Genomic DNA, 25446 nt, shown 5'->3' with positions numbered 1-25446 from the left:
AAAAGCGACAGAGGCAGCCGTAACAGTAAACAGTAAACAAACTAAAACAAAAACAGAAACAGGCAAACAAACAGTGTAACAGTGAAACTTGCAATGCAAGAGAGAGAGAGAGAGAGAGGAGGAGAGAGCGAAAGATTTCCCAATTTTCCCTGCAGTTGCACACACTGAGCAAATCAGCGAAAGCCGAGTGGCGTTCGGGCATTGGCTTTTCCGCTCGGCTTTTTCCGCTTTTCCGTTAAGGATAAGTTGCTCGGCTGCTAGCCAGATTCTGTCATAACGGCTTCGGCACTCGTGGCGTTCGTTTCGCTTTTCCAGCTAAAAAAAATTAGCAGAGCCAATCTCCCAATTAATTTCAATTCGCTTTCGAAAACGTTTTTTCAAGTTCATACTCCCCGTTTTTTTTGCTGTGCTTTCAACGCGAGTTAAAAAATTATTACATAAATATAAAAAAAAAAAACAAAGATTGAGCGCTAAAAAAACACTCGAAAACTTCAAGGAAACACAACACACATTTGAATCGAGTCCGAAACCCAAAAAACAAAAAGAAAACCAACAGAAGTAGCAGCAGCGAAACCGGCGGGTGAGTGTTAATTGGTTAACAAACAAGCTTTCGCGGGTTAAATGCCATCTGGTGATAAAAACTTCATCTATTTGTGTGCTGTTTACCGGCCTTTTTGTATTCATTCATTATTTGGCCGGATTGTTTGCTTTAATCTTGGCCCAACGGCTTCATTACGAACTCACAAAGGCAAATGATATAATTGTGGAAAATTATCATATCAGCTGGCGATGGGAGTTGCTATTATTTACTTATTTATTACCAATATTTGCAAAGTCAGCATATTCAAAAATTTATGTGAATTGTAACAAAACGCAGAGGCAGCTGAAATCTACAATCATTTCATGTAACTTTATTACCATTTTTTAGGTCCAAATTAAAAGTAGTAACGAAAACAAAACTGTGAATAACTCTTGGTTTAATTAGCTCTATTCATTTGAGAAGTATTTGCGGAAAAGTTTAAGAACCATTCACTTGATGTCCAACTTTAAACTTTATTAAGTTTAATTTTGTGATATTTGTAAAGAAGAATTGTTCCAATGTTAACTTTGCATAGAGTTCATAGAGTTCATATTCGGATATTTTCGAGCTTGTTGCGCATTCTGCAAATGTGTTGCGCAAATGGAAGCCGTGCACTCTGTGCATCTGCCATATACGAGTATATTCTGAGATAAATATTTATGAACCCAAGCGGAGCCGATACCTCCACTCCCACTGACATACATATCTATCTATCTATATCGAAACGCACGCGGCCGAAGTGTTTACACTTGTCATGCTTTTGAAATAACTTCGCTATTGTGTGCTAAACAAGCTGTCCGTCACTCCAGTTTTATGTTTTCCCCAAAAACTTGCAGATGCATTCTCTGCACTTCTGCATCTTTGCATCTTGCACATGAACCTAAGCAAACTACATTTAGTATTTATATTTGAAGAGTGTGCACTGCTACACACTCGTATATATAGTACATACATACATCTATATAAGGACGAGGTGGTAGCTCGTTAGCATTGTCCAAAGTGCCGCGTGAAGTGTTTTTGTGTGCCGTGGAGGAGACTTTAAATGTCCTTGACTCGCTCTCTAATGAACTGGTAAAACTGGTGAGACTGATGAAACTGGTAAAACTGAGGTGGAGCACCTTCACAATGGGAGCACCTGTCCATGTGCAACCTGCCCACCTCATTATCGGAACCGGCATTCCTGTGGCCAACTTAAACGTTCTTGTAATCAAATTGTGCCACTTGCGGCACAGCCATGTTCACAGTCCCATCTCGACCACATCTGTTCACTTCGCCATCAGTTTGTTGCACTTCGAGAAAGGCGGTACTACGAGAAAGTTTCCAAATTGTTGAGTCAATTAAATTGCAAGTTCTTCGCAAGGCCATCTTACTACGGCAAACTTATAACTTATAAGCCGCAAGTAAAGTTTATGGGGCACCTTTGGCGCTCGGCGAAATTAAATCGCTAATGCAACTATTTTTGAAAGTTGAAATCAGTGGCAGCGCGCTCCTATTTCCAGATTTCGTTAAGTCATTTTTATTTCATTATTATGCAGTTCGGTATCATGATACCTTTCCACCACAACAACCGCAGTTTTAAACGCCGTAATTAGTTGACTGCTTTAATGAGCCCATTTATTGTGGAGATGATCGACTTTTCCTGGAATTTTCACAGTGCAACGACGTGGCCGAAAACCCTTTTCCTCGGCTGTCAAGTGCTTTGCCCATTTTCCATTTTCCATTTCCCATTTTCCGCCCACCCTTCGCCTGACAATAGTTCCTTTCGCTGGAACTGTGTCATTTGTTTTTCTTGTTTTTTTTTTTGTTTTGTTTTTCATTCGGTAGACAAGTGCGGAATGTGTCGAAGCACAGTTAAATGTTTGAACGCGGATGCAAAGGCGAATATCGGTGGGATTTGTGTGTTTGGCTATGGAGATCGTATGCGTTCGGTGGCATATGCGTAATGTGCAAATAGTGCCAGTGCCGAAAATTTGTTTATCAGCTGCGAGTTTGCCAGCAAGTGTCTAAACAAAGGAGCCAAGCGTAAACAAATGGGTCTATTTCGGAGAGCGATTCTAGACCGCCGTTAACGGGCTACAGTGATGCCCCGGCGGGTGGACGGTGGCCCAGAAAATCCGTAAAGGGAACCATGCTCAGGCCTCTTCATCTAATTATAAGTCCTTGCCGTTGTATTCGGGCCCATAAGCCACTTACACATCGACATTCCATGTAATCGCAATGTGAGAAGAGATCTTAGGCATGTCGCAAACTATTTTCTGTTCGCCTTTTCGGTAAAATCATGGAAGGGGTTAACACTGAAAAAACTAATATTTTTAGTAAAAAGCTTCTTTAATTGATATGCAGATAAGATAACAACAAGTTTAAGATTATCTGTTGCTCGCCTGAGCAAACACATCTTGTAAATTTCTGTATTCAACAATCGTTGATTTTTTTGGAATAAAATCCCCCAAACCCCATAGTGCAAATTATTTTCTTGTACAAATCGATGTGCTTCCCATTTGAATATTCCCATATTTATTCAATCTGCATTTATTTCGACTACGGAAATCGAAAATTCCGTAGTGTAATATTTCGCTGGACTCGAGTGGAGCAGCGAGTTGAAATGAAATTTAATAAGCAGCCACGACCACGAGACTTTGAAAAAGGAGTTGAGAGCTGAGCACTTCAAAGGTGGATCACCTGGTATCAAATGGGCTTTTGGGGCAATCTTGCCTGCAAGATTGATTGAATAAGTCCGCACTAAGTGGCGAACTTTCGTGCAATCTCAGCTTTCGGGAGCAGATACTTTCATACTCTTACTTTCACATTGCGCACTCGTCACAATGTCAAACCCCATCATCCAGTTTCGCAGTCATAATTATCGCGAGTGTCAATTGTCAATTGTTACATAAATGCAAGTGAATCCAGGGGTTGCCAGGGCAACTAATTAATCACTCTTGGCTTCCCATTTGGCTCAGCTGAGCTTTCTGATGTTACGGGCTTATGGGGGCGGCAAGTGAAAAAGGGGGCGTGCCAGATTGCGGAAAATTCTACGCTTTGTTGGCAAATAAATGTGATTGAAATGTAACCCCGAGAAACAGGGGGGAAACCAATTAATAACCAGCCAGCCCCTCCATTGCAGGAACAAAAACCGATGTATCTAGAAATGCACATTTATTAATTACTTTATTGTGTAATTTTATTTATCTGCACCCCTCGTTTTCCCCTGACCTTCAATTTGAAATCAAATTGCACTCCGCTTTCCAACCATGTGAAAATCGTGAAAAATGCTTGGCTTCTCGGCGTTCAGAAAGCGCACCAAATACCCTTTCAAAATCAAACAACAAATTCTGTTCTTAAAGTAGCTACATTATTTTAGATTTTTATAACAATGAAGATAAAGAGCGGTTGCTTTCATTAGTGGCATTTATACTAAATGCATGAATTAATCAATGTGGAAACTTCAACTTGGGAAACTACACTTTTCAAATATTTTCAAAACAGTGTAGGCAATGCATAGCCTTACTAAGAAATGACTATCATAGCCATGAGCCCATGAAAATCGTGTTTTGGCCGTTGATCCCGTGGAAAAACAAGCGGTTTGCTTTTTCCTTCTTGTTGCCGCGTGCATTTAACGCTGAATTTAATACATGTGAAAAACAATTTATTGGCATCAGCGAACGGAATCGCATAAAAACAGCCGACGGGGAATTACGGGAGCACAAAAGGGATGTTGTTGAAACAATAAATCAATTATACAGTTTGTTTTTAGCCTTTTTTTAAAAGAAAAACAGTGGATAGTAAGTGAGCACCGTGACCGACCCATGCAAAGTTTATTTTTAATCAGCCGAAAGTGAAGGGATCCATCGATTGACGTCAGTGGGGAAATGTTTCAAATTTTTGACGACCATGCAATCATGTTTGACAATCGGAAAGCGGCATGAAAAACGCTTTACGAAAATGTACAACCAAAAAAATAACAGTAGGCACAGAAACCGGAAGTGATATTCCGAACGGAAGCCGGTAGCCATAAAAAATTAACAAGAATTTTTTCGTGGGCATTTCGCTGTGACAGTCGGGAATGTAAACAACAAAAACATGTTTAATTATAAATATGAAATCGCAAGAAATGAACGGATCTGTGTACGCTTAAAAATGCTGTAAGATTGCTGAAGAATGGCCTTACAGTTTATTTATGTTCAAAACGTACTAAATCAATATTATGCAGAAACTTAATGGTTACACAATTGTTTATTCTTGTGCTTCTCTGCCTCTGCAAAACACTTAATTATTTGTTTATAAGCAAGCCTTTCAAATTGATTTACTTGCATGTTTGGGCGTCACTGTAAAATATGCGAAAATATAAAAACTTAAGTTTGCCCATGCCTATTTTATGGCAAGCCGGATGCGCGAATGGTTTTGGGCTTAGCTGCCACTAAAAGCGTTTGCTCGAATTATGTCCTACGGATTAGGGACCATGTGTGTGGAGATCGCACGACAGCACGCGACTTCGTCCTGCCGAAATTCCGAAATCCTTCAAGTGCGAATTGTAAGAGTTAACCGTCAATGGGCTGTAACCCATACAACCATCTACCCATACACCCACACTCGCACAAAAGGATGCCAGGATGTGTTCCATGTTCCATGTAGTTGTTGTCGCGGCAGTACTTAAAGCTAAATCGGCTTAGTGGCAGACACACACACACAAACTGATACACAGACAGATGATAAAGTGGGCGTGGCAATGGAGCGTAACCTCTTAAATTTATTTGCGCATTTGAGCGCATTTAAAACGGCATTCGACGCCCTAGGCAATTGTGTGTGTGACTGAGTGCACGAGTATGTGTGGGATCCTTGCACCTACGACTAGTCTACGTGACTTTCATAATCCTTGCACTTGCACTGCGAAAATCACACACCCGAATAAACAATATTTAAATGGGTTTACCACCAGCAAACCAACATCTTTTTCATAGCAAACAGATACAATTGTGTTCTACGATACAATTGTTGTATTTTTCGATACAATTGTTGTATTTTACGATAGAATTGTTGTATTTTAGGAGCCAACGTCAATTTTTGTTCGAGCAATTTCAAAATAATAACCATCGATCTAATAATTCGAATGGCAACCACCAACTCTTGGTCTAACGAAATGCATGTCCATCCATACAACCGCAAACCACAAATGCTCTTCATTTGCAATATCAATTTCAGTTACTGCCAATTAGGGCAGCAAGCCTTATACACCTAATCAAAGTGCAATTTAATGAAGGAATTACATGTCATTTAGAGCTAAGTTTCCGCATTTCGGCCAGTGCATGCCAAACTGTGATAGAGTCTGTCAGGTTACGCGCTAATTTTCCCCCCTTTTCGAAGATTTTGTTATTGATTTTCGCCCACGTACATCCACACGACATGTAACACATTATTATGCCATACTTTTTTTTTCATTTCACTTTTCTTTTTTTTTTGGGCCAGCAACTGCATTTGCCTTAGGCCAACTATGAGGGGGAAGAAGCATAGCAAGATGCAGTGAAAGCAGAAGAAGAAGGAAAAAGCCAAGGGACCGCTTCTTCCTCCTCATGTGACATTACATGGCTTGGCTCTGTGGCGCTGTGTACGCCTGTGGCCACATAAATACAGTCAACATTGTACAGTGTGGCTGCACGGCGAGAAGTTGCGGATAATGGCGCAGTGTGACCCTGCTCGCGAAAGCGAGCTAAAACAATGCTAAGGCAGGATTAGGGGAACCTGCAAACCGATCGAAAAGAAATATAATCAATCAACTAACACGGTTCGCTCTATTTCCCTATGTGTCTAATAACAGCCCCAGCGTTGACTTGTTGTCAATTTCATTTGGCTGCCATGGCAATTATAGCCTGAGACTTTCTAATTGAATCGACGCCATTAGAGCAGCGACTGTCCCCCACTTTCGCCCACTCACCCCATTTGTGATCCTTAATTTATGCACATCTCAGTTGGCCTTGCCCAAGTCGTGCAGCACATAATTGGCAAATTGCAATTCCCAGGACCACAAAGACGGCGACCGAGTAATGTCAAATGAAAGTTGCTGCCACGACCACTAGTCCTGCTCCGGATGCCAAAGACCCCTCCTTCTGCTTTTCTCAGAAAGTTCCTTTGGTGAAATTAGCTAAGAAGGCAATTAGTCACTCAATGCAATGACAGCAGAATTTAAAGAGTTTTTGATTCTGGAAATCAACAATTTACGAACCCAGTCAACACATACTGCAATTTCGACTGATACACAGGAAATAATAGTAATAGAAACTGAAGGAGACGATCTTAAAGCTTATCAATAATAAAGGAAACACAGGGCAAATTCCGGGAGAAATACTATAGCTGTGGACCCCCAAAACAGACGAGGAAGGACATGACTTCTGGGCGGCACAAGCCGCTAATTTCACTTAACTCGATGCAAATTTGCATACGACAGGTGCCGCATGAAACACTCCCCTAACTGCAAGGCACTTTAGCCCACTCATAACCTATTCCCTTTGGGCCGCAACTATAAGCTGGCTCTTCAACTTAATTTGGCAGCATATTAAAGGGCCTTAGCCAGCACAGCCGGAGCCCGAGCTAAGGGAAGAATGCCAAAAATTTGCTATTTAGTAGGATTTTTGTGGAGTTAAACATATGTACTCACATTCTTAAAGGCCACTTGGCCTTCTGCTGCTTTGAGTTCAAAATTAAACAAAATTTGCAACAATTGTTTACAAAAAGGATCCCACAAATCGTTTTTAATTTTTAATAACTTCTTTACAACTTATGTTTTGAAAACGGTTGCTGTGGTCGCGCCTAGGGTTCAATGAACTGCAGAATAACTAATGTTGAAGCCAGAAAATATAACAAAGATGTTTTGTGGTTTCTGTAATTAAATAAAGCATTACAAATCTTTGCGGAATGCCTTTTTCGAGGGGATAAGTTTTTTCAAAATCTAGAAAGTTGGGATGTGGATAGTTAGCCATTTTCATTAGCCACAGTCTATATTTTTTGGCCAAGTTATGGAAAGTGACCCATTCGAAAATATGCGATTTTCATTTTTGTGCATTTTGGTAAAAAAATAATCAGAATTTCTTCGATAGCATTAAAAATAATTGTCCAAAACTAGAATGTCATATCCCGTTATATTCGTAACAAAATTCCCTATCGATCCATGTATATACATAGAAATGCTAATTTTTGGCCATTTTTCGCAAATTTTGATGATGGTACCCCTTACCAAAAATGCAAAAATTTGAAAAAATTTTGTTTTTCCAAAATCAAAAAAATTGGGATGTGGATAGTTAGCCATGTTTAGTAGCAACACTAAACTGTCTTTATTTTGGCCCTGCCACCTTTTTTTTGCCAAGTTATGGAAATTTTAGTTTTAAAAATTTTGGAAATTGTGAATGGTCAGTGCTTAAAAAGTGCATCTTCCCATTCATCCACACATGATTGTGGAAGAAGGTAAAGAGCTCGCGAAGAATTATCATTAATTTATTCTTACATTATAAGGGATGTACTCAGTAAATATTTATAGTCTGGAATAAGGGAAAGAGCGGAAAGAGGGAGAAATCTGGGCAAACCGAGAAAGTTAATTAAATGCCAAAAGGCGAATGGCTTAAAGGACACACACACTATAGCATGACGCGGTCAGCTGTCTTTGTGCGTCCACATCTGTGTGTGCAGGCAGCATTTATAGTTGTTGTTTTTTTTACCGAACAAGTGGCAAGGTCAGCCGTGAATTTTGATGGCAGGCCTAGTCTGTTGCAAAATGAGAGGAGATGGCCCCAAAAGGGGTGAAATAGAAAAATAGGAGAGCAAAAAAGCCAAAATCATACCAAGGACAACAAGGAAACTCGGCCAGCGCCATTGGTCATTTTGGCGGCCATTCGCCGGCGCTCGCAAAAATACAAACAATAATTAAAAACTTTCCTAGTGAAAAAATGGGGAAAAAATAGAGGAAAATATCTCAGAATAGCTCCCAAGAGAATGCCTCTTTTAGAGTTCAGCTCGCCAAACTTTCCCCACTTCAGGAAAACTTTTGAATTGGTCGAGATTCACAGCTGAATTCCCATCGATGCCCAAGTGGACTTGGAAAAAAGGCATATTTGAAAATAAATGGCAAAGTAATAGGATCCAATAAAGGCGATTCAATTATTGGCAACCATTTTCAGACTAACCATGACAAGGGAAAAGGTGGAAAAGTGAAAATATAGAAATGGCAACGCGCAAAACGAATGCAAATAACAAGGAATCTGCGGAATGCAATTATTAGTCAGCTTAACTTTTCTGCGAAGCCATTCTTAAGGCTATTTACATAACCTTTAAATGCTGAAAAATGAATGGATTAGCAAACACGAGTAAAAATTGATAAATTCATTTCCTTTGTGAGGCAAATAGATACTACATCAAGATCAAGGTCACACTGCTTCTTGCCACACTCAAACGCACACATGGCCACACTCAACACACACATGCTACATTTTTTGCAACAACTCATTTATAAGTAGAACAAGTGATGCATGGCAGTCGCCGCAGCTTTATATGCAAATCTTTGCTAGCCCCACCATCCATACCCTTCCCTCCCCTCCCCACTTCGTCCCTTCAGCCGCCCATCTCTTTACTGGGACAAGTGGAACATTTTAAGCATGTGCAAACACACACACAAACACAACGTATCGTGGTTGAGCCCATCTTCCTTTTCTCCCCTTTCTCCGCTTCCTGTCCTGCTCTGCTGATTAACATAAATGGCAGGCCAAACTGGGGGGACAAGTCTCAAAACTAGGCGCAAAATCACAACATCACAGTGAATCGAAAGCAATTAAAATACAGGTATAAGTAAATATATACCGTTTTACTCAAGCCACAGTTAAATTCGAAGTTTGATTAATTATTTACTACCAATTTGACAATTTACACCAGTAAAGGACATTGTTTTCAGCACCGTCTACATTCATTTCTGAACTGGATATTGTTTCAAAACATTTCCATGTCCCAATGTGGTTTTTTCATCCACTGTTGCGCAAGAAGACTTGAGATATTGCGATTACAGTGGGCTCTGGGTATAACATTTCATTGCCGCATTGTCTTGCCTCCCTGCCACGCCCCTGTTGCCGGCTCGCGAACTGTGGGCAGTAAAAAAACGTGGCATGTGCCCCGGCTTTTGTTTTGTGTTTTCTCTGTGTGTGTGTGTATATATATTTTTCCCTTTTTCTCGCAGCGTGTTTTGTGTGGATTGCGTAGCCGGAACAATGCAACAGTTTTTGGCCTGGCCAACCGAGTCTGGCAAACAAAGCCAGTCATAATAAAAATAACAACAATAATACACATAATACATAATAAGAAGAAAGCCCCCCTTCTCCCACCGCCCGGCACATAGAACAACCTCTTAGCGTTGTCTGATATTTCGGGGTCTTTTGTCTTTTGCGAATGTATGTGGGAATGTGGAAAGTGCAGAGCGCAGCAGAAAAACTGAAGATTTAAGCATCCATCGCCTTGTGGGCGCGCCCACGCCCAGTGCGAAGAAAGTTCGTTGATTTTGGCGATTAGCGAAAGAAAAGTCAATCGACAGCTCGATGGAGGGATACAAATTAAGACCGTTTGCTTACAACTTTCATTCCCTTTATTCGTTTCCCAAAAAAGTATTCGTTTAAAGCAAGGCCGAATAAAAAACTTAAAGAGGCAAATGGGCATAAATTTACAAACATCAGAGAGCAATTCCACAAAGTTAACCATGTAGAAACTAAAGTGAAATAAATTGAATACCAAAATACCAGAAAAACAACCCAAACAAATCACAATTAAGGGTCACTCATGCAATCAATAAACACGTAGCATTACGTAATTGAAATCAATTAACCGAAAAAGAGACGAAAATCTAGTTTAATAGGAGCAGTGCAGAGATTTGCTATCGGAGAAATTCGAAATTCAGGCGTAATTGATAATCTAATTGCTGAAAGCGATATGGCATCTGATGATTTGTGTCCTTGAACATTGTACGTAAAGCGATATAAATTATTTGATTAACTGATATGTTATTCCGGCTTATATAATTGTTTTTCATTTGATTTCATGCATGTGTGTTGTGTGTGTGTGTGTGTGTGAGAGCAATCGATTGGCGGTGGCACCCGCATTGTTTTGCGGTCGCCGTTGCGTATGCGTAATGAATTTTACGACCCAAATTAATCATACGCCATGTGTACGGGCGTTTTGCCGTTGTAGTTGTTCTGGTTCTTGTTATTGTTGTTATTGTCGCCGCGCACTAACTGCAGTCCATTCAATTAGTATGCGAAATTAATCGAAGCGCGAATTACTGGACTCCAGCCAAGTCCAATTAGCCAGGGAGTCCGCCGAGTCGTCATCCCAATCGCAAGCCCAATCCCTTTGACATTGTTGCCAACGGACGCTTATTATCTAATACGAACAACGAGTCCTGCTGTCCCAGTTTTCAGGGACATCCCTGCCAGCATTTATCTCCCTGGCAACCGCGCTTTCCAAGGTCTTCCGGCGAGGTTCGTTTAGATTTCGGCTTAACACAACAGATTCTTCTCACAAAAAAAAAACTGGCACAATTAAAAAGATGGGTCAAACGAGGAGCCAATTTCGAAATGCATAGCCTCATTTTCGCGACAGCGATTTAAATACGATTTAATTGATTTAATTATACACAGAGAGAGCTATCATGATCCCATGAAATTATCACCTCTGTTGATGCAATGAGCCAAGCCACAAGAATTCTGCACTTTAATCCAGGGATATTTTCCTTGCATCGTTTTGCCATATTTTCGTTAACTAAGCAAAGAAAAAAAGACAGTGTTTCCATGTTGTCTGTGGTTTTGGCAAAATCCAACCAGCTCCAAAGTTATGCTAATCCAAAGTACACTTTGAAAAATAAAAACACCCCTGTAGAGATTCATTTCGTATTGCTTGCAAATGAAGTGCCACATTTCACAGCAGTGTACGTGTAATTTTTATAAGAAACAAGGCCAACGAAAACTTTCGAGGCTTTTTTTCTAAAAGTGTAAAACACGAAAAGCAAGGGGCGAAAAACTGGGCATTCAAACGGAAACCCAGAAGCCCGAAAAACAGAACGCAGGAAACGAAACTGCACAGCGCAGCAAAGTATGCTACATAATTTTTTGCAGCAGGAAACGCTGCATATATGGCGTAAACGGTGGATGCGGGGGCATCTAGTGGATGTAGTGGATCTAGTGGGGCAGTAAGCTGCTTGGCCAACTCACAGCTCACAAAGGGAATGCCCAAGAAGGCGGTGGCGGTTAAGAGAGGGCGCAGCCACTTAGTAACTGCCACATGTATGAGAATATGCGAATAGTAAAATGCGAAATGCAGAATGGAAAATGCAAAATGGAAAATGCGAAATGCAAAATATGAGCGCAAAAAATGCTGGAAAAAAAAAAAAAGCGGAGGCGGAAGGTGGGCGGGCAATTAGCCAACCGCAGTCCGCAATCCGCAGCTGTTAGCGGATGACCCTTGACCTTGCCGCCTCATCAACGACCCTCAATTAAGACCCAGCCAACGTGGACACTCCACTCAATTGGCTTAATCCCACCCTGACAGCAAAGTCGAGTCCTTTTGATCCGTAATCCGTAATCCGGATTCCGGATTCCATTACAATTTCACATGGCGGCACAATCCTGGACGCCAGTGAGCGGGTTAACCTCGCTGCGCACTTTGACAGCGGCTGTCAGTGGGTTAAGCAAAACGAAAAAGTTAAACAATATGCATGCAGCTCTTGGCTCTGAGTTTTACTCGCTCTCTCTCTCTCTCTCTTTCTGGCCTTCACTTTCTGCCTGGCTCGCTGGGCTTTCTCCTTTCTCCTTGCTTTCCCCTTCCGGTTATTGACGGCAGTTCAGTTCAGCTTCGACTTGGCCATTAACATTCAGCTGCAGTTATTTCGTATGCCATCTGCGCTGATTGAATTCGAACCGTCCACGGGAATCACTGAAGAAAATCGACAGTTGTTACGCGGCAAATGCAATGCCCCCAATCAATGTTCAAACGCAGTTCAAGTGTTTTAGTTCAGCACCTCAGCAATTGCAGTTTCAAGCGAAGACTGAAGTTATAAATATTATGAAATAACATTATTACTCAAATGCCAAATGATTTCTGTTTTCACAGCCTGTTATAAATGGCAAAGAAAAAGTGGCGGGCAGCTTTTGGATGCTGTTTGAAATTAGAAAGCATGTGATTCCCGGATGAAATTCCACCATAAAACTAAAAGCAAAGAAGGGGAGGGGCAGTGCTACATTGTGAGCTGAAAAAATGAATTTCCAATGCATGCGGTTTTTGCTCAAGGATAGCCTTCCGAAAAAAACACACCTCTCGAAATCACTTCACTCACTTAAAACCATTACCGCAAAAGGTTCCGTTTGCAGGAATTTGATGAACATTTCCGCCCGCCTTTGTTGCACAAAAAAATGCGATGGGGAAAATGCGAATCCGAAGAAAAAGTATAGCGTACGTGTGGTGATGATGTAAGGAAAAACGGGAGCATAAGCATTTCTTCACACATTATTTCACGGGCTTCACAACTGGCGAGCCATCGCCATCCCATTCTGTCATCCCATACATAACAAATGGAACCCTTAAGTCCGTTTCACTTCTGGACACCGATGGATGCCAAACCCACGGCCATCTAACAATTAGGGGGAGAATTTGGATTGGTTTTGGTGGGAGCGAGCAACAGCGACATAATTATGCGTAATTGTATTGCGAACAATTAGGGGCGAATCATTATTTTCATGTCATTCGAAACGCAAATCAAAGCCGCCGAGGCAGATAAACGAGCTACATCTGCGGACGCCGCAAAAGTATATAGATTCAGATTCGCAAATTGTCGGCGGTGTAGGAAAGCTAAAAAGCGGAAGACGAAGGAGGAAGGCAGCGACCACAACAATCAGCCAACGAACCAAAACGAGAGTTACGAGAATTATTCTGGCAGTCTGCCAAATATATAAAAATACAACAACGCTGCACTGGGAAAAATAACGCAGTTAGCTTCTAATAGGGAAATAAAACTTGGAAAATGGAAATAGTCAGACGCAGTAATTTTAAGTAAGAATGATATTCACGGATAACCACATTTGTGAAAGTCAAAGTGGCACATGAAATGTGATGACTACCCCACGTTTTTTCGAGTGTGCATACCTATGTGTGCGCTTGTGGGTGGGCAGCAAAGCGCCAGAGCAGCGCAGATCCTGTTGCCTCGTTGTCAAGGTCTGGCTGCGACTTGTGTCGGGCTAACGAGTAAAGAATTTCCTTCGTGGCCAGAGCTTACTGGGGTGGTGCAACCAGGAGTGGGTGGGTGGGTTAGTGGGTCGCTGAGTGGGTGGGTTGGTTCGCCTGTGGGTCGGTGGGCGGATTGTGGGATGGCAGGCAGCCAATTTGGGGCCACTGCCAGCAGAACCCTGGGCCGCAAAACGCCGAGGTGAGCGAGAGCAAACACAAGCAACGAACCTTGGACGCCCAACGAACCTACACTCATCAAAAAGTGAATATACTTATTTAGAGTTGCCTTACCAACCAAATGACTGGGCCACATAGCGAATGGTGTGTAAGTGGTTCATGGTCTAGGGAATTTTTTGTGAGTGTAGCGTTGCGATGACTGGCGGGTTTTTTGCAGGGAAGGATAGGGATCCTGGGGTTCAGGGTTCAGGGGTCGGTCGATCAACAGGTGCCCGTTAAAGCCCTGCAAATTTGAATAAACATTATGTAACTTGCTTATTACGAGCATTGTGCAACGCTGTAACGAATATTTTGAGCTCGTGTTTTATGCAAACTGTTTGCGTAACTCCCACCCCGATTTAGATTGGTCAGTGAACTGCTGCTGCGGACGCTGCACAGTTGTATAATGTGTGAGCGCCATCGAAGATAACAAAAAAATGCATGATAAATTAAGGCGACGGCCGCCTAACGAGTGACGCAAGATGTGGGTGGTATTGGTGGTTATCAGAATGCCCATTTCATTCATTTCAAAATCCATCTTGGATTTAGATCAACACAAAGAACGCTGCGATTGGGCAAGACAACTGGAAGACGACTGGGAGAGGGAGAAATGGATTGGAAACTGGGATTTCGAAAGCCACAATTAAAATGACCCCCAAACAATTTCATGGCATTCATTTGGGCCAAAAGAGAGCAGTTCCCGGACCGACAGCCACTTAAATTCAATTGACATTTAATAGCATTAAGAAGAAACACAATCGATTCAAAATGGAGCAGCGATTAAACAAAGCAGTTAACTCTTTTGTGGCCTCGATATTCCTTGTATTCCTCGACAGCCTGCAAAATTGCAGGACAGTAATCCATTGAGAATGTTTAATTCATCGAGAGCCATTCAAGCGTCTTTTGTCGGCCACTCACACTTCACTTCGGTGAACATATTTCTGTGGCATCTACCCGTGCAGCATTGACACTGAACCTGACACCGAACAGCACAGTGAACACTCTGGTCCAGGTACCGGCTCCACTGTGGTGTATTATTGGTGGCGTCTGTAACTGGCAGTGCCAACAAACGGCAGTAAGTGCTGCTAGGCCAGCACGTTCGGTCCCAATGATATTGATTTATAGAGTGTCAATCTGGCAAATTGCACAGCAATAGCGTAATCAGTAATGCAACAGTTGCATACATACTCATCCATCCATCCATCCATCCCTGCTCACTTAGCAATTTTTCGGAATTTTCCACAGGCGGGGAAAGTCGGTGGGGAAAGCTCTGTGGCATTCAGTATGAGGCATGAGGAATGGCGCTCACAAAACAACTTGACGAGCTGTCAAAATCTGTTCGCTCTGTCAAACGGATTTCAATACAAAATATCAACATGGAAATCGGCGGAGCGGAATTGTGAGGCCCATTCATTAGAATTTGCCCCTTTTCGGTGAGTTTTTCTTCGGTTATTCAATTACGAGCTCGGGACCAAGACACTTGCATCGATCCAAGATGCGAAGCGTAATAAAACTGTGGAGAACAAAAACTGCTCAGTAGCTGGCTGCACTGAGCGAAATTGGGTAATTGCAGGTTACTAACCAATGAAATTGGTTTTCGTTTTGGCATGCCTCTTAAGTATTTCCATTCACTACAATCCTAAGCCAATCTGTGCAAAGGCTTATTTCGCCCAGTGTAGCCAACTGCAAACAGTGGCAGTTTCAATGCCAAATTGTATAAGCAGCTGCAGTGGCTCAGCCAAGCGGCAAATGTCCTGCGGTGACAAAAGCAAAGCACCACCCACTCGGGTTAGCAAGTATGCTACAAGACTGTGGCCAAAAGGTGATGTAACAGTGACCCCGCACCCGCTCCCGCTCCTGCCCCCCTCCTTTCCCCGGACTATCGACCCCCTTTGTGGCCCCCCAGAATGGGTCCTTTTAATGCGGCCACTTGTCTGGCCTCAATCTTCCTGGGAAATCCCTCAAAATTTAAAATTCATTTAATGCTGCTGCTTGAACATTGGCCCATACTCTCAATTGGAAAACCCTTTGTTGCGCACTTAATTGGCCCCGGAACCAGCGACTACAGTGCGTTTCGCAAACGAAGGGATGCTGCAAGATAAGTAATTCAGATTGGTTGCACTTGCAATTATAAAATCCTTTGTGGCACTTTAATTGCCCCAAACAAATGCAAGCCAACATTAATGAGCTGTCGACACAAAGTACGACCAAAAGATGCAGTTTCAAGAGCGCTCCTAGTCTGGAGTGTAGTTTTACTTGCAAAACACTTGCATTTTAATAAGTGACCCAATTGCAAACAAGGGCCAAATGATTTCAACATTTTCGGTTCATAATTGGAGAGCAATAATTGAAATGGGCAGGAAGTTCCTTTCGTTATAATTAAAATTAAATTAAGCCTAATTTAATTAGGCTTACACGCCTGAAACGCACTGTACGTACTATGGCAACGCTGGGCCAAAGAAACCCCGCAATGAAAAGTCTTTTGGCTTGTCAAATAGCGCGAAAACTTTTCAAATAGCGTCGCTAGCCGCCAAACCGAGCCCAACCAGTTTTTCGTGCACTTCCACCCGTTTTCCACCCGCTTTCCAACCGCTTTCCACGCGCTTTCCACACGCTTTTCCGCCTCCACTTCACCACCTATTTCACTAGCCTTTTGTTAGCGAGCATTGGCCCATTCAATGCATTTCGTCTCTCTGAATGGGGGCTCTTGAGATTCATTTTCTTTCATTTTCCCCATAATTATGGCAAAGAAATATATACGAAAAACACGCCCCAACGCCTTCAGATGAGTTTCCCAGGGCACTGCGATTTTTCTCGGCCTACCCCAAAAAGAAAAACACCAAGTCTTGGGAACACACACAATAAAAAAAAAGAAAACCTCGACTGCACTTTGGGCAATGAAAATGTTAAAACAATCGATCGGCGAACGACGGGCACGCCCATTATTTAGGGCTCAACCCAATTTTCAAGTCGAGGGGGCGACGTCAGCTGAAATTATTTTATAATCTTGTTGATTGCCGATTGCACTTTAAAAGCGTGCCGTCGAATAACGAATTTAAATCCACATAAATCCTGATTGCTTGTCACTACTTTCCAGTGGAATTGACAACCTATTTGGGGCATTGCAATGCGTGTTAAATAATTGAATTGCTGAGTGTTCAATAAGAAAGTTGATTAATTATTCAAACGGCCCAGCATGTTGGGTTCGAAATTGTAAACAATCGTAAACGTATCCAGCTCGTTCAATAATCGCACTGAAAGTGGATTGCTCAGGGTAAAAATATGCCAAGGGCGTAATAAAAAGAAGTGTTTATGTGGATGCAAGATCATTTTGTTTAACAACTCTATGGATTGCCGCCCAATAATATTTGTAAGCTCTACTCTTTGCAACCACTCTTTCTAAATGTAATTAAATTTGAGTTATTTTCTACCCAATGTGAGGCGTTTCAGACTGTGATGCCTCTCTTTAAATTGCACCAGTATTTAATCGGGTCCCTGAGCTCCTAACCCCATAACCCCTGAACTCCTGGCCACCGCATTTTAACCCGCACGCTGCAACTGCTGCCAAGTGACCCAAATCAGGGTCTGCCGTCTGCAGTGCTCCTCAGCTTGTCGATGCAGAGGAGCGGGATCCAGCAACCAGCAGCCATCAGCCCAGTTTGTTATCCAATCCACTTCAACCCAATCCAATCCAAACCAAACCAAACCATTCCCAATCTTTGGCTCCTCCACCGGCTTTTCAGTCGACTTTTGGAGGGGCTTTTGCGCTTAGTTAGCTTAATTACGAGCGCGAGCTGAGAATCGCTTCGCTGCGGCGGTAAGCATCGATTGGGATCGCCAAACCGAGTGTACTTTGCAAATAAGCAGTGGATTCAAGCTCCCCGAATATATATGTATATACCTTAATTACTTGATAATTTATATTAAATATAGCTATCGTTAGTTTTTTTTTTGCGCTCTGGGACAGCTGAGTCGCAAAGTTTTTGCTGGTGGTGCACTTTGTCTAGCGCTGGCGCTTATGCAACCAAAATATTGAGCAGTACAAAGCCAGAGGAATGCCTCCAGGGATGAAGAAATGCAGAGATGCAGAGATGGATAGCTGGCAAGTGTGGGGTGCAGTACATCCTGCATGCGAGCATATGTGTGCAGCGACTACTGGCGAAATTGAAATTCCTATGAAATTGTATAAAATGCACTCAAAGGCATTTTTGGGGCAGCTTAGCAACACAAGTTTTGGCCACTTTTAGGCGACCGTCCTCCGTCCTGGCTTGTTTACGCAATTCCGGAACCGAAAAAATAAAACTTGAGAAAAAAAACTGCGAATGGCAACGTGGAGGATGTGGCAGCATTCCGCCCATTTTCGTGGTGCAAAAGTACTTGCAACGCAACCAGGACAGCAAGAAATCATAATTTGTTGTCTCATTGTCGTTGAAGTAATTTTACATTCCGTTTAGCCTTGGCAACAAATGGCGCAGAAGAAAAACTATGATTCCGCCATTCAAATATGCAGCCGGAAATCTTGTTTTTCCACGAAACGGGAAAATCACTAATGATAAATAAGCATTATTTTTTTGTTTTGCTTTTTTGAAATTACTCCATCTCTCATGTGCAATAATGAATGCAAAAACATTTTCGAGTCCGCAAGATCGTTGTCCATTCATCAGTAGCTTGCAGGACCATCAGTCTTTCATAAAGGGTGTTAGCTGCCCATTTTTAATCTCCTCCTTGTGCAGAGATTACACTTCTCCGAAAAGAACCGGCACGTAAATTGGAAAAGGGCCGGTGCACCTGATGGCATTGAAATTCATCACACATCCCGTAATGCCGCCTACACAGGGAGAAAAAGGGGTGCGGCGATCGTTGTAATGCCGACACTTCAATGCCAGATAGAATCTTCAGTTCGACAGTATTTTAATTATGTAAACAACTCGCTGTTTTCTTCTCTGCGTGTATGTGCTGCTCCTGGCCATTTGCCATTTCGCCAGAAATAATCCCGACAATCGGTGCGATGTGGGTGATACGAGTGCGAAAGCGAGTGCAAGTGCAAATGTGAATGCGAGTGTGAATGTGAATACGAATACGAATGCCAATGATGCTATGTGTACATATGGCGGCGGCGGCATAGAGTTCGGAAAATGCAGCCGTGTGGGCGTGATGTTTGCACTCCGGTGCAGCGGGGCTATAAATAAGCCGGGTATTTATTAGGGGGCAATCATAAACTGCGTTAACGACGGGCGCTCTGCCAACGGGAATAAGATCCGGTAAACAAAGGAGCCCGTCAACGCAACGTCTCATTGTGCGATAAGCTTTCAATTAAAATCTGACCCGGATGACGGGGCGTATGGGTGATGGGTATCGGAACTCTGAAACGAACACGAACATGAAAACGTTATCGTAAACGTAAACGGAAGCGGAAATACAAATGCAAATGGAAAGAGATCAATTTCCAATTGCAACCAGGGCATTGCATGTCCATGGATGCAAGCAATGGATCCAATGCTAATAATGTCCGAAGACAAAGCTCCGTGCACTGGAGGTCGTGTTCGACTTGCAAACTAATTGAATTGCTTGTTGTGTATTCTAATTAAGACGGCCAAGTTTGGTCAGGTTGGGTCTTTAAAAGCGATATACAAAGCTCGAAATACTGACAAATATCTTCCACCTGCAGCACACATTTACTATGTGGTCGACGGCAAAATGACCCTCCTGTCGAACATTCTCGACTGCGGAGGCTGCATTTCCGCCCAGCGCTTCACCCGCCTGCTGCGCCAGTCCGGCTCATCGGGACCATCCCCATCTGCACCGGCGCCGGGTACATTTGAATCCAAATCCATGCTGGAGCCAACATCCTCGCACAGCCTGCCGACCGGACGAGTGCCACTGCTGCACGATTTCGATGCCGCGACAACAGAATCGCCGGACACCGCCTATGTCCTTGATGGGGTCGCCCGGGTGGCACGGGTGGCCCAGTTGGCCCTGGAGCCCACCGTCATGGACGCATTGCCGGATGCGGACACGGAACAGGTCCTCAGTAATCTCAATAGCAGCGCGCCCTGGAATCTAACGCTTGCATCGGCGGCGGCCACCAATTTTGAGAACTGCTCGGCGCTTTTTGTCAATTACACCCTACCACAAACAGGTACATAATCTTAGAGAAAAAATTTATAAAAAAAAAAAACTACAGTTTTTTAATGCCCGGACAGGACTGTACTGCAATTGGACCTGGGACACATTGCTCTGCTGGCCACCCACTCCGGCCGGAGTCCTTGCACGGATGAATTGCCCTGGCGGCTTTCACGGCGTAGACACGCGTAGTAAGTATTGTATAATTAATATTCAAAAGCTATACAGAAGCTGTGTTCAGCTTGCAGCCACAGGGCATTATCGATTTGCTGATTGAGATTTATGACTTATTAAGAGTCCGGCTTATTAAGAGTCAAAAGACACGACCTGCGGTGCTTGGTTATTGGTTATCCCATCCACATGACGGCCATCTCTGGCGGTCACAATCATACGGATCATTAGCTGGGAATCAATTCAAGTGCTGCACGGCAAACAATTACTTGATTCCGTATTCATCGAAAGGATGTCAATATTTACATGCATGACTGGGGCGTCCATTCAACCGCACTCCCAGTCGCCCCCTGCGCCCTCCTTTGTGCCAGATAACCTATATATCCCGACGAGGTCACCACGAAACTGGGCCGAAAGTGGGCGTGGACATCGCCGGGGGTTGTCCAGGTGTTTCATATGCACCCGAGCTCCGTCCGTTAAATAGGGTTTAAAACACCAGCCAATCGATTGCTTAATTACGATCCTAAATGGTTGCGACCCCTCCGATAAATTAAACGTTTTGCAGAAAGGGGAATTGCTATTTAATAACCATGGGCGAAATGCACTGAGGAAAAAGATTAGCGTAGCTGACTTACCACTTTAAATGCTTTTCCTTAAGCACTACGGAAATGCACAGGGCATACAGATAGATTCGACGAGTGCATTATTGCAATGGCCTCATTTCTCCGGGCCGTGTCTAGATTTTTAGCCCCGAGGTCGCCCATTCGATTGGCATAATTGCGCCTGTCAGTCAGTGTGTCATAGCTCTATTACTGTCATTAATCCGAAACCAAACCCCTCGTTTTCAATTCGCAGAATTCGCCATCCGCAAGTGCGAACTGGATGGACGATGGGGCAGCAGGCCAAATGCCACGGAGGTGAGTCCGCCGGGATGGACGGACTACGGGCCGTGTTACAAGCCGGAGATTATCCGTCTCATGCAGCAGATGGGCAGCAAGGACTTCGATGTGAGTTGAATTCCTTCCAAACTACATAGTGCATGATGCAGGAATCATAACAGCTATTCCTGTCATAGTCAAGAGTATTATATAAATCCCAAAAGTTGTTCGCCTCGTTACTTTTGTGAATAGAAGTACCTACATATGTACATTTTAATTCCTCTTTCTCAATTGGTTTCCCACATCCTTTAGGCCTACATAGACATAGCCAGGAAGACGAGGACCCTGGAGATCGTCGGCCTGTGTCTCTCCCTCTTCGCCCTGATAGTTTCCCTGCTGATCTTCTGCACATTTCGCTCCCTGCGAAACAATCGCACCAAGATCCACAAGAACCTCTTCGTCGCCATGGTGCTACAGGTCATCATCCGCCTGACCTTGTATCTCGATCAGTTCCGGCGGGGCAACAAGGAGGCGGCGACCAACACGAGTCTCTCCGTCATTGAGAACACGGTAGGCTATAGGTTTAAGCACTCTTCAAGGAGATCCCCAATAGAGTACTGTTGTTCGTTCTACAGCCCTATTTGTGCGAGGCATCCTATGTACTGCTGGAGTATGCTCGTACCGCCATGTTCATGTGGATGTTCATCGAGGGCCTGTACCTGCACAACATGGTCACGGTTGCGGTGTTCCAGGGCAGCTTTCCCCTCAAGTTCTTCTCGCGACTTGGCTGGTGTGTGCCCATTCTGATGACCACCGTGTGGGCGAGATGCACGGTCATGTATATGGACACCACGCTGGGCGAGTGCTTGTGGAACTACAATCTCACGCCCTACTACTGGATCCTCGAGGGACCACGACTAGCAGTTATACTGGTGGGTAATATCAATGCATAATCGGCTTAATACGTAATTCACGCCTACTAAAACCATACACTTCCAGCTCAACTTCTGTTTCCTGGTGAACATTATCCGTGTGCTGGTGATGAAGCTACGTCAATCGCAGGCCAGCGACATTGAACAGACTCGCAAAGCCGTTAGAGCGGCTATAGTCCTACTACCACTTTTGGGTATAACCAATCTACTTCACCAGCTGGCTCCTCTGAAGACGGCCACGAATTTCGCCGTCTGGTCGTATGGCACCCACTTTCTTACCTCGTTTCAGGGATTTTTTATAGCGCTAATTTACTGCTTTTTAAATGGCGAGGTAGGTGGTCATCAGCTAACTAAGCTACCTTAAAGTACGCTTCAATTCAAATCCTGAGACTCCAAATATTTCACATATGTATATGTTGTATATATATTTATAAGGTTCGTGCCGTGCTGCTGAAGAGTCTGGCCACCCAGCTGTCGGTTCGAGGCCATCCGGAGTGGGCGCCGAAAAGGGCATCTATGTACTCGGGTGCTTATAATACAGCGCCGGATACGGATGCAGTGCAGCCCGCTGGAGATCCATCGGCCACTGGAAAGCGGTAAGCCTCCTGATTCGTGGACACCCCATTTCGAAACTTATAAAGCCAATGCTTTCAATGCTTTCCAGAATATCACCGCCGAATAAGAGGATGAATGGAAGGAAGCCGAGCAGCGCCAGCATTGTGATGATCCACGAGCCGCAGCAGCGCCAGCGACTGATGCCCCGGCTGCAGAACAAGGCGCGGGAAAGGGGCAAGGAGCGGGTGGAGAAGGCGGATACGGAAGCGGAGCCGGAACCGGATCCGGCCATCACCCGCATTCACAGCAAGGAAGCGGGCAGCGCGCGATCACGGACTCGCGGCTCCAAGTGGATAATGGGCATCTGCTTCCGGGGTCAAAAGGTACTGAGAGTACCGTCAGCGTCATCCGTGCCACCCGAGTCAGTTGTATTTGAGTTGTCAGAGCAGTAGACCAAAAACCTAGCCTAACTCGTAGATGTAGCCATAGCCGTAGCCAAATAGCCGTAGAAGTAGCCAACGCCACAGTAGCCACCACCACAATAGCCAGCACCCACCACCCACACATCGGACCACCAAAAAGCTAACCCAGAACCCAGATTAATCCTGCATTCCCCAACGACTCACAAAGAAAGCAGGCTGGAAACCGCCTATGTATATTGTAAATTCCCCCTATCAAAATATCGCAGTTCTAATGCCTAAGATCATTTCCAACAGAAAGTAAGCTCATTGTTTTATTTGAAAAGTTGCGCTTGCCTTCCTTGCTCCTTAGTAATTATGTGTACATACCTTTATACCTCTCTATAAGCCAGATCCAAACCGAATTCCCTAACACTCTTAACCTCCTGTCCTATCGAAATCGGCGAATCCTGCGTAAATTCAAAATTGAAATTTCCTTACAAGTTTAACTAAATACTTTTGATGACAATAAATTTCCAATAGCGTCACCTTCTGTTCTGGACACGCAAATACACTCAAAAACACTCGCACACGGTTTTTACTTGATGAATTTTCCAGCAAAACTTCAGCGGCATGTTCTTTTACTTCTATTCATATTTAAATATTAGATTGAAATATTCAAGTGAATTAACACAAACTAGCGGTAACTGTGCAGTGTGGCCCATTTGTGTGTATGACCCATTTAAAATTATTAATTATTTATTTTAATTATTTTGCCCACCTTGAAATTGTATAAAGAAACTTACCTTTGATCAACTGTTGAATTTCGCTGTCCATTCGATTATGTGTTCTGTTATTTAGTTTTAAGCTTCGTAACAAGTTGCCCAATGATTTTACTCATATTTATTATGTTATTACGAAATTGTGTTTGCACTTTCTTTCCTTTAAACACTTTCTGTTTCTCGGCTGGTGACACTGCGAGTTGCGATCGAACACTTTTTCTGCCACTGCCTTGAATCTTGCTAGCTGCGCTTTGTTTTGCAACGAAAACTTTGCCACGATCAATATTTAACTAATGGGGTCCGCAACCGGAGGCACATAAATGCAATAAATATCTTTTCGGCTATTCTCTCGTCCTTCTTTCCCACACTCAAAATGCGGCACTTTTGGCGGACTTTCGATTTTCGATTTTCTCTTTCTCGCCTTTCGTTTGCAGGACAAATGTGTGATGGCGGGCTCGCAAAAAACGCAGCAAATATTCATGACGCCGAAAATGCCGCCGACGTCGACGCAGCCAGCGGTGGCAACAACAATAAGCACAACAACAACCACACCAACAACAACTGCAGCGGCAGCCAAAACAACAATAGCATCCATTGCAACCATCGCCACAATAACAAAATCAAAGGCGAAAGCCAAAGCGATTTCAAAAAACCACTAAATGCAGAAAGCTTAGTGCATCTTGCACTTTCCCGCGCACACATTGCAACGCACTGCAACACACACCGAACACACAACACACACGCCCATCCGCAGGCGCAACTGTTCTTAAACTAACTAAAATGCTGCGCAGTATGCTCTCTTTTTGCAAGCGGCGACTTTAAACACACGGCGATAGGTTCGATAAATCGGATATCGATTGACACGCATACACACATAATATGTATATCCTATATTTTTGTATATTTACCCACAACAGTTGGGCCACAGTTTTTTTGCACAAGTTTAAGGAGTGCGCTGATGAATGTAACTGTTAATCGTTTTTTTTGTCTAAATAAGCTCAATATACATAAATGTAACGGTATTTACAAGAGCATAGATAAAGCATACATATTTACATACCTATTATTTACACGGACGCAAGCAGAAGAGAAATGTCGGAGTAGTTCGTACATATACATATATATGTATATATGCATATAAGTACATACGTGCACATGCATGTACATGATGTACACACATAACGAGAGTACAAAGCACTTGGAATGGTAACGAGGAACAAACACAAACAGAACCAAACGGAAATTGAAATTGAAAACGAAATTGAAATTGATATTGAAATTGAACGTATCACGATGTCACATCATCTGATCTGCGATCAGTGCGAAAGGCGCATATTCACCCTAGCTTTAAGCTTACAGTGCATTTTTATGTGGAATATCTTGTGTGAAATCGTGTTTTTTTTTTTCGCTTCACGCAATTTTCGAAACTAAGAATTCAAGCCGAATTTAAGAGAGGGAACCTAAGGTACCAGAAAACCCAGTGGTCAATGGCAAACTATTATGTGTATAAGGCTAGATGGAAAATAAATAAACATGATTTTATATGCATACATCTAAACTAAAGTCGCACCTGTCTGA

General features: G+C 43.2%; 1 protein-coding gene across 3 annotated transcripts; it reads left to right on the top strand.

Moving 5' to 3' along the window:
* Window positions 1-262: 262 nt before the first annotated feature.
* LOC6524397 (PDF receptor) lies at window positions 263-25431 on the top strand. Of its 3 annotated transcripts, none has more exons than XM_039370208.1 (10): window positions 268-580; window positions 19698-20168; window positions 20233-20343; window positions 21179-21330; window positions 21514-21771; window positions 21837-22133; window positions 22201-22464; window positions 22569-22729; window positions 22798-23071; window positions 24303-25431. In XM_039370208.1, exons 2-10 carry the CDS (start codon window positions 19727-19729, stop codon window positions 24525-24527), a joined length of 2184 nt encoding a protein of 727 aa, XP_039226142.1. In that variant the 5' UTR covers window positions 268-580; window positions 19698-19726; the 3' UTR covers window positions 24528-25431. The 3 variants fall into 3 exon arrangements, with proteins under 3 accessions (XP_039226156.1, XP_039226142.1, XP_039226149.1); XM_039370215.2 differs by having other exon boundaries at window positions 22798-23109; window positions 24303-24502; XM_039370222.1 differs by lacking the exons at window positions 22569-22729; window positions 22798-23071; window positions 24303-25431 and having other exon boundaries at window positions 263-580; window positions 21837-22137; window positions 22201-22426.
* The last annotated feature ends 15 nt before the right edge of the window (window positions 25432-25446 follow it).

Source organism: Drosophila yakuba, chromosome X (genome assembly GCF_016746365.2).
Source record: "Drosophila yakuba strain Tai18E2 chromosome X, Prin_Dyak_Tai18E2_2.1, whole genome shotgun sequence".
NCBI classification, from domain to species: Eukaryota; Metazoa; Arthropoda; class Insecta; order Diptera; family Drosophilidae; genus Drosophila; species Drosophila yakuba.
The sequence above is the reverse complement of the archived record's forward strand: the minus strand, read 5'-3'. Positions and strand labels throughout refer to the sequence as shown.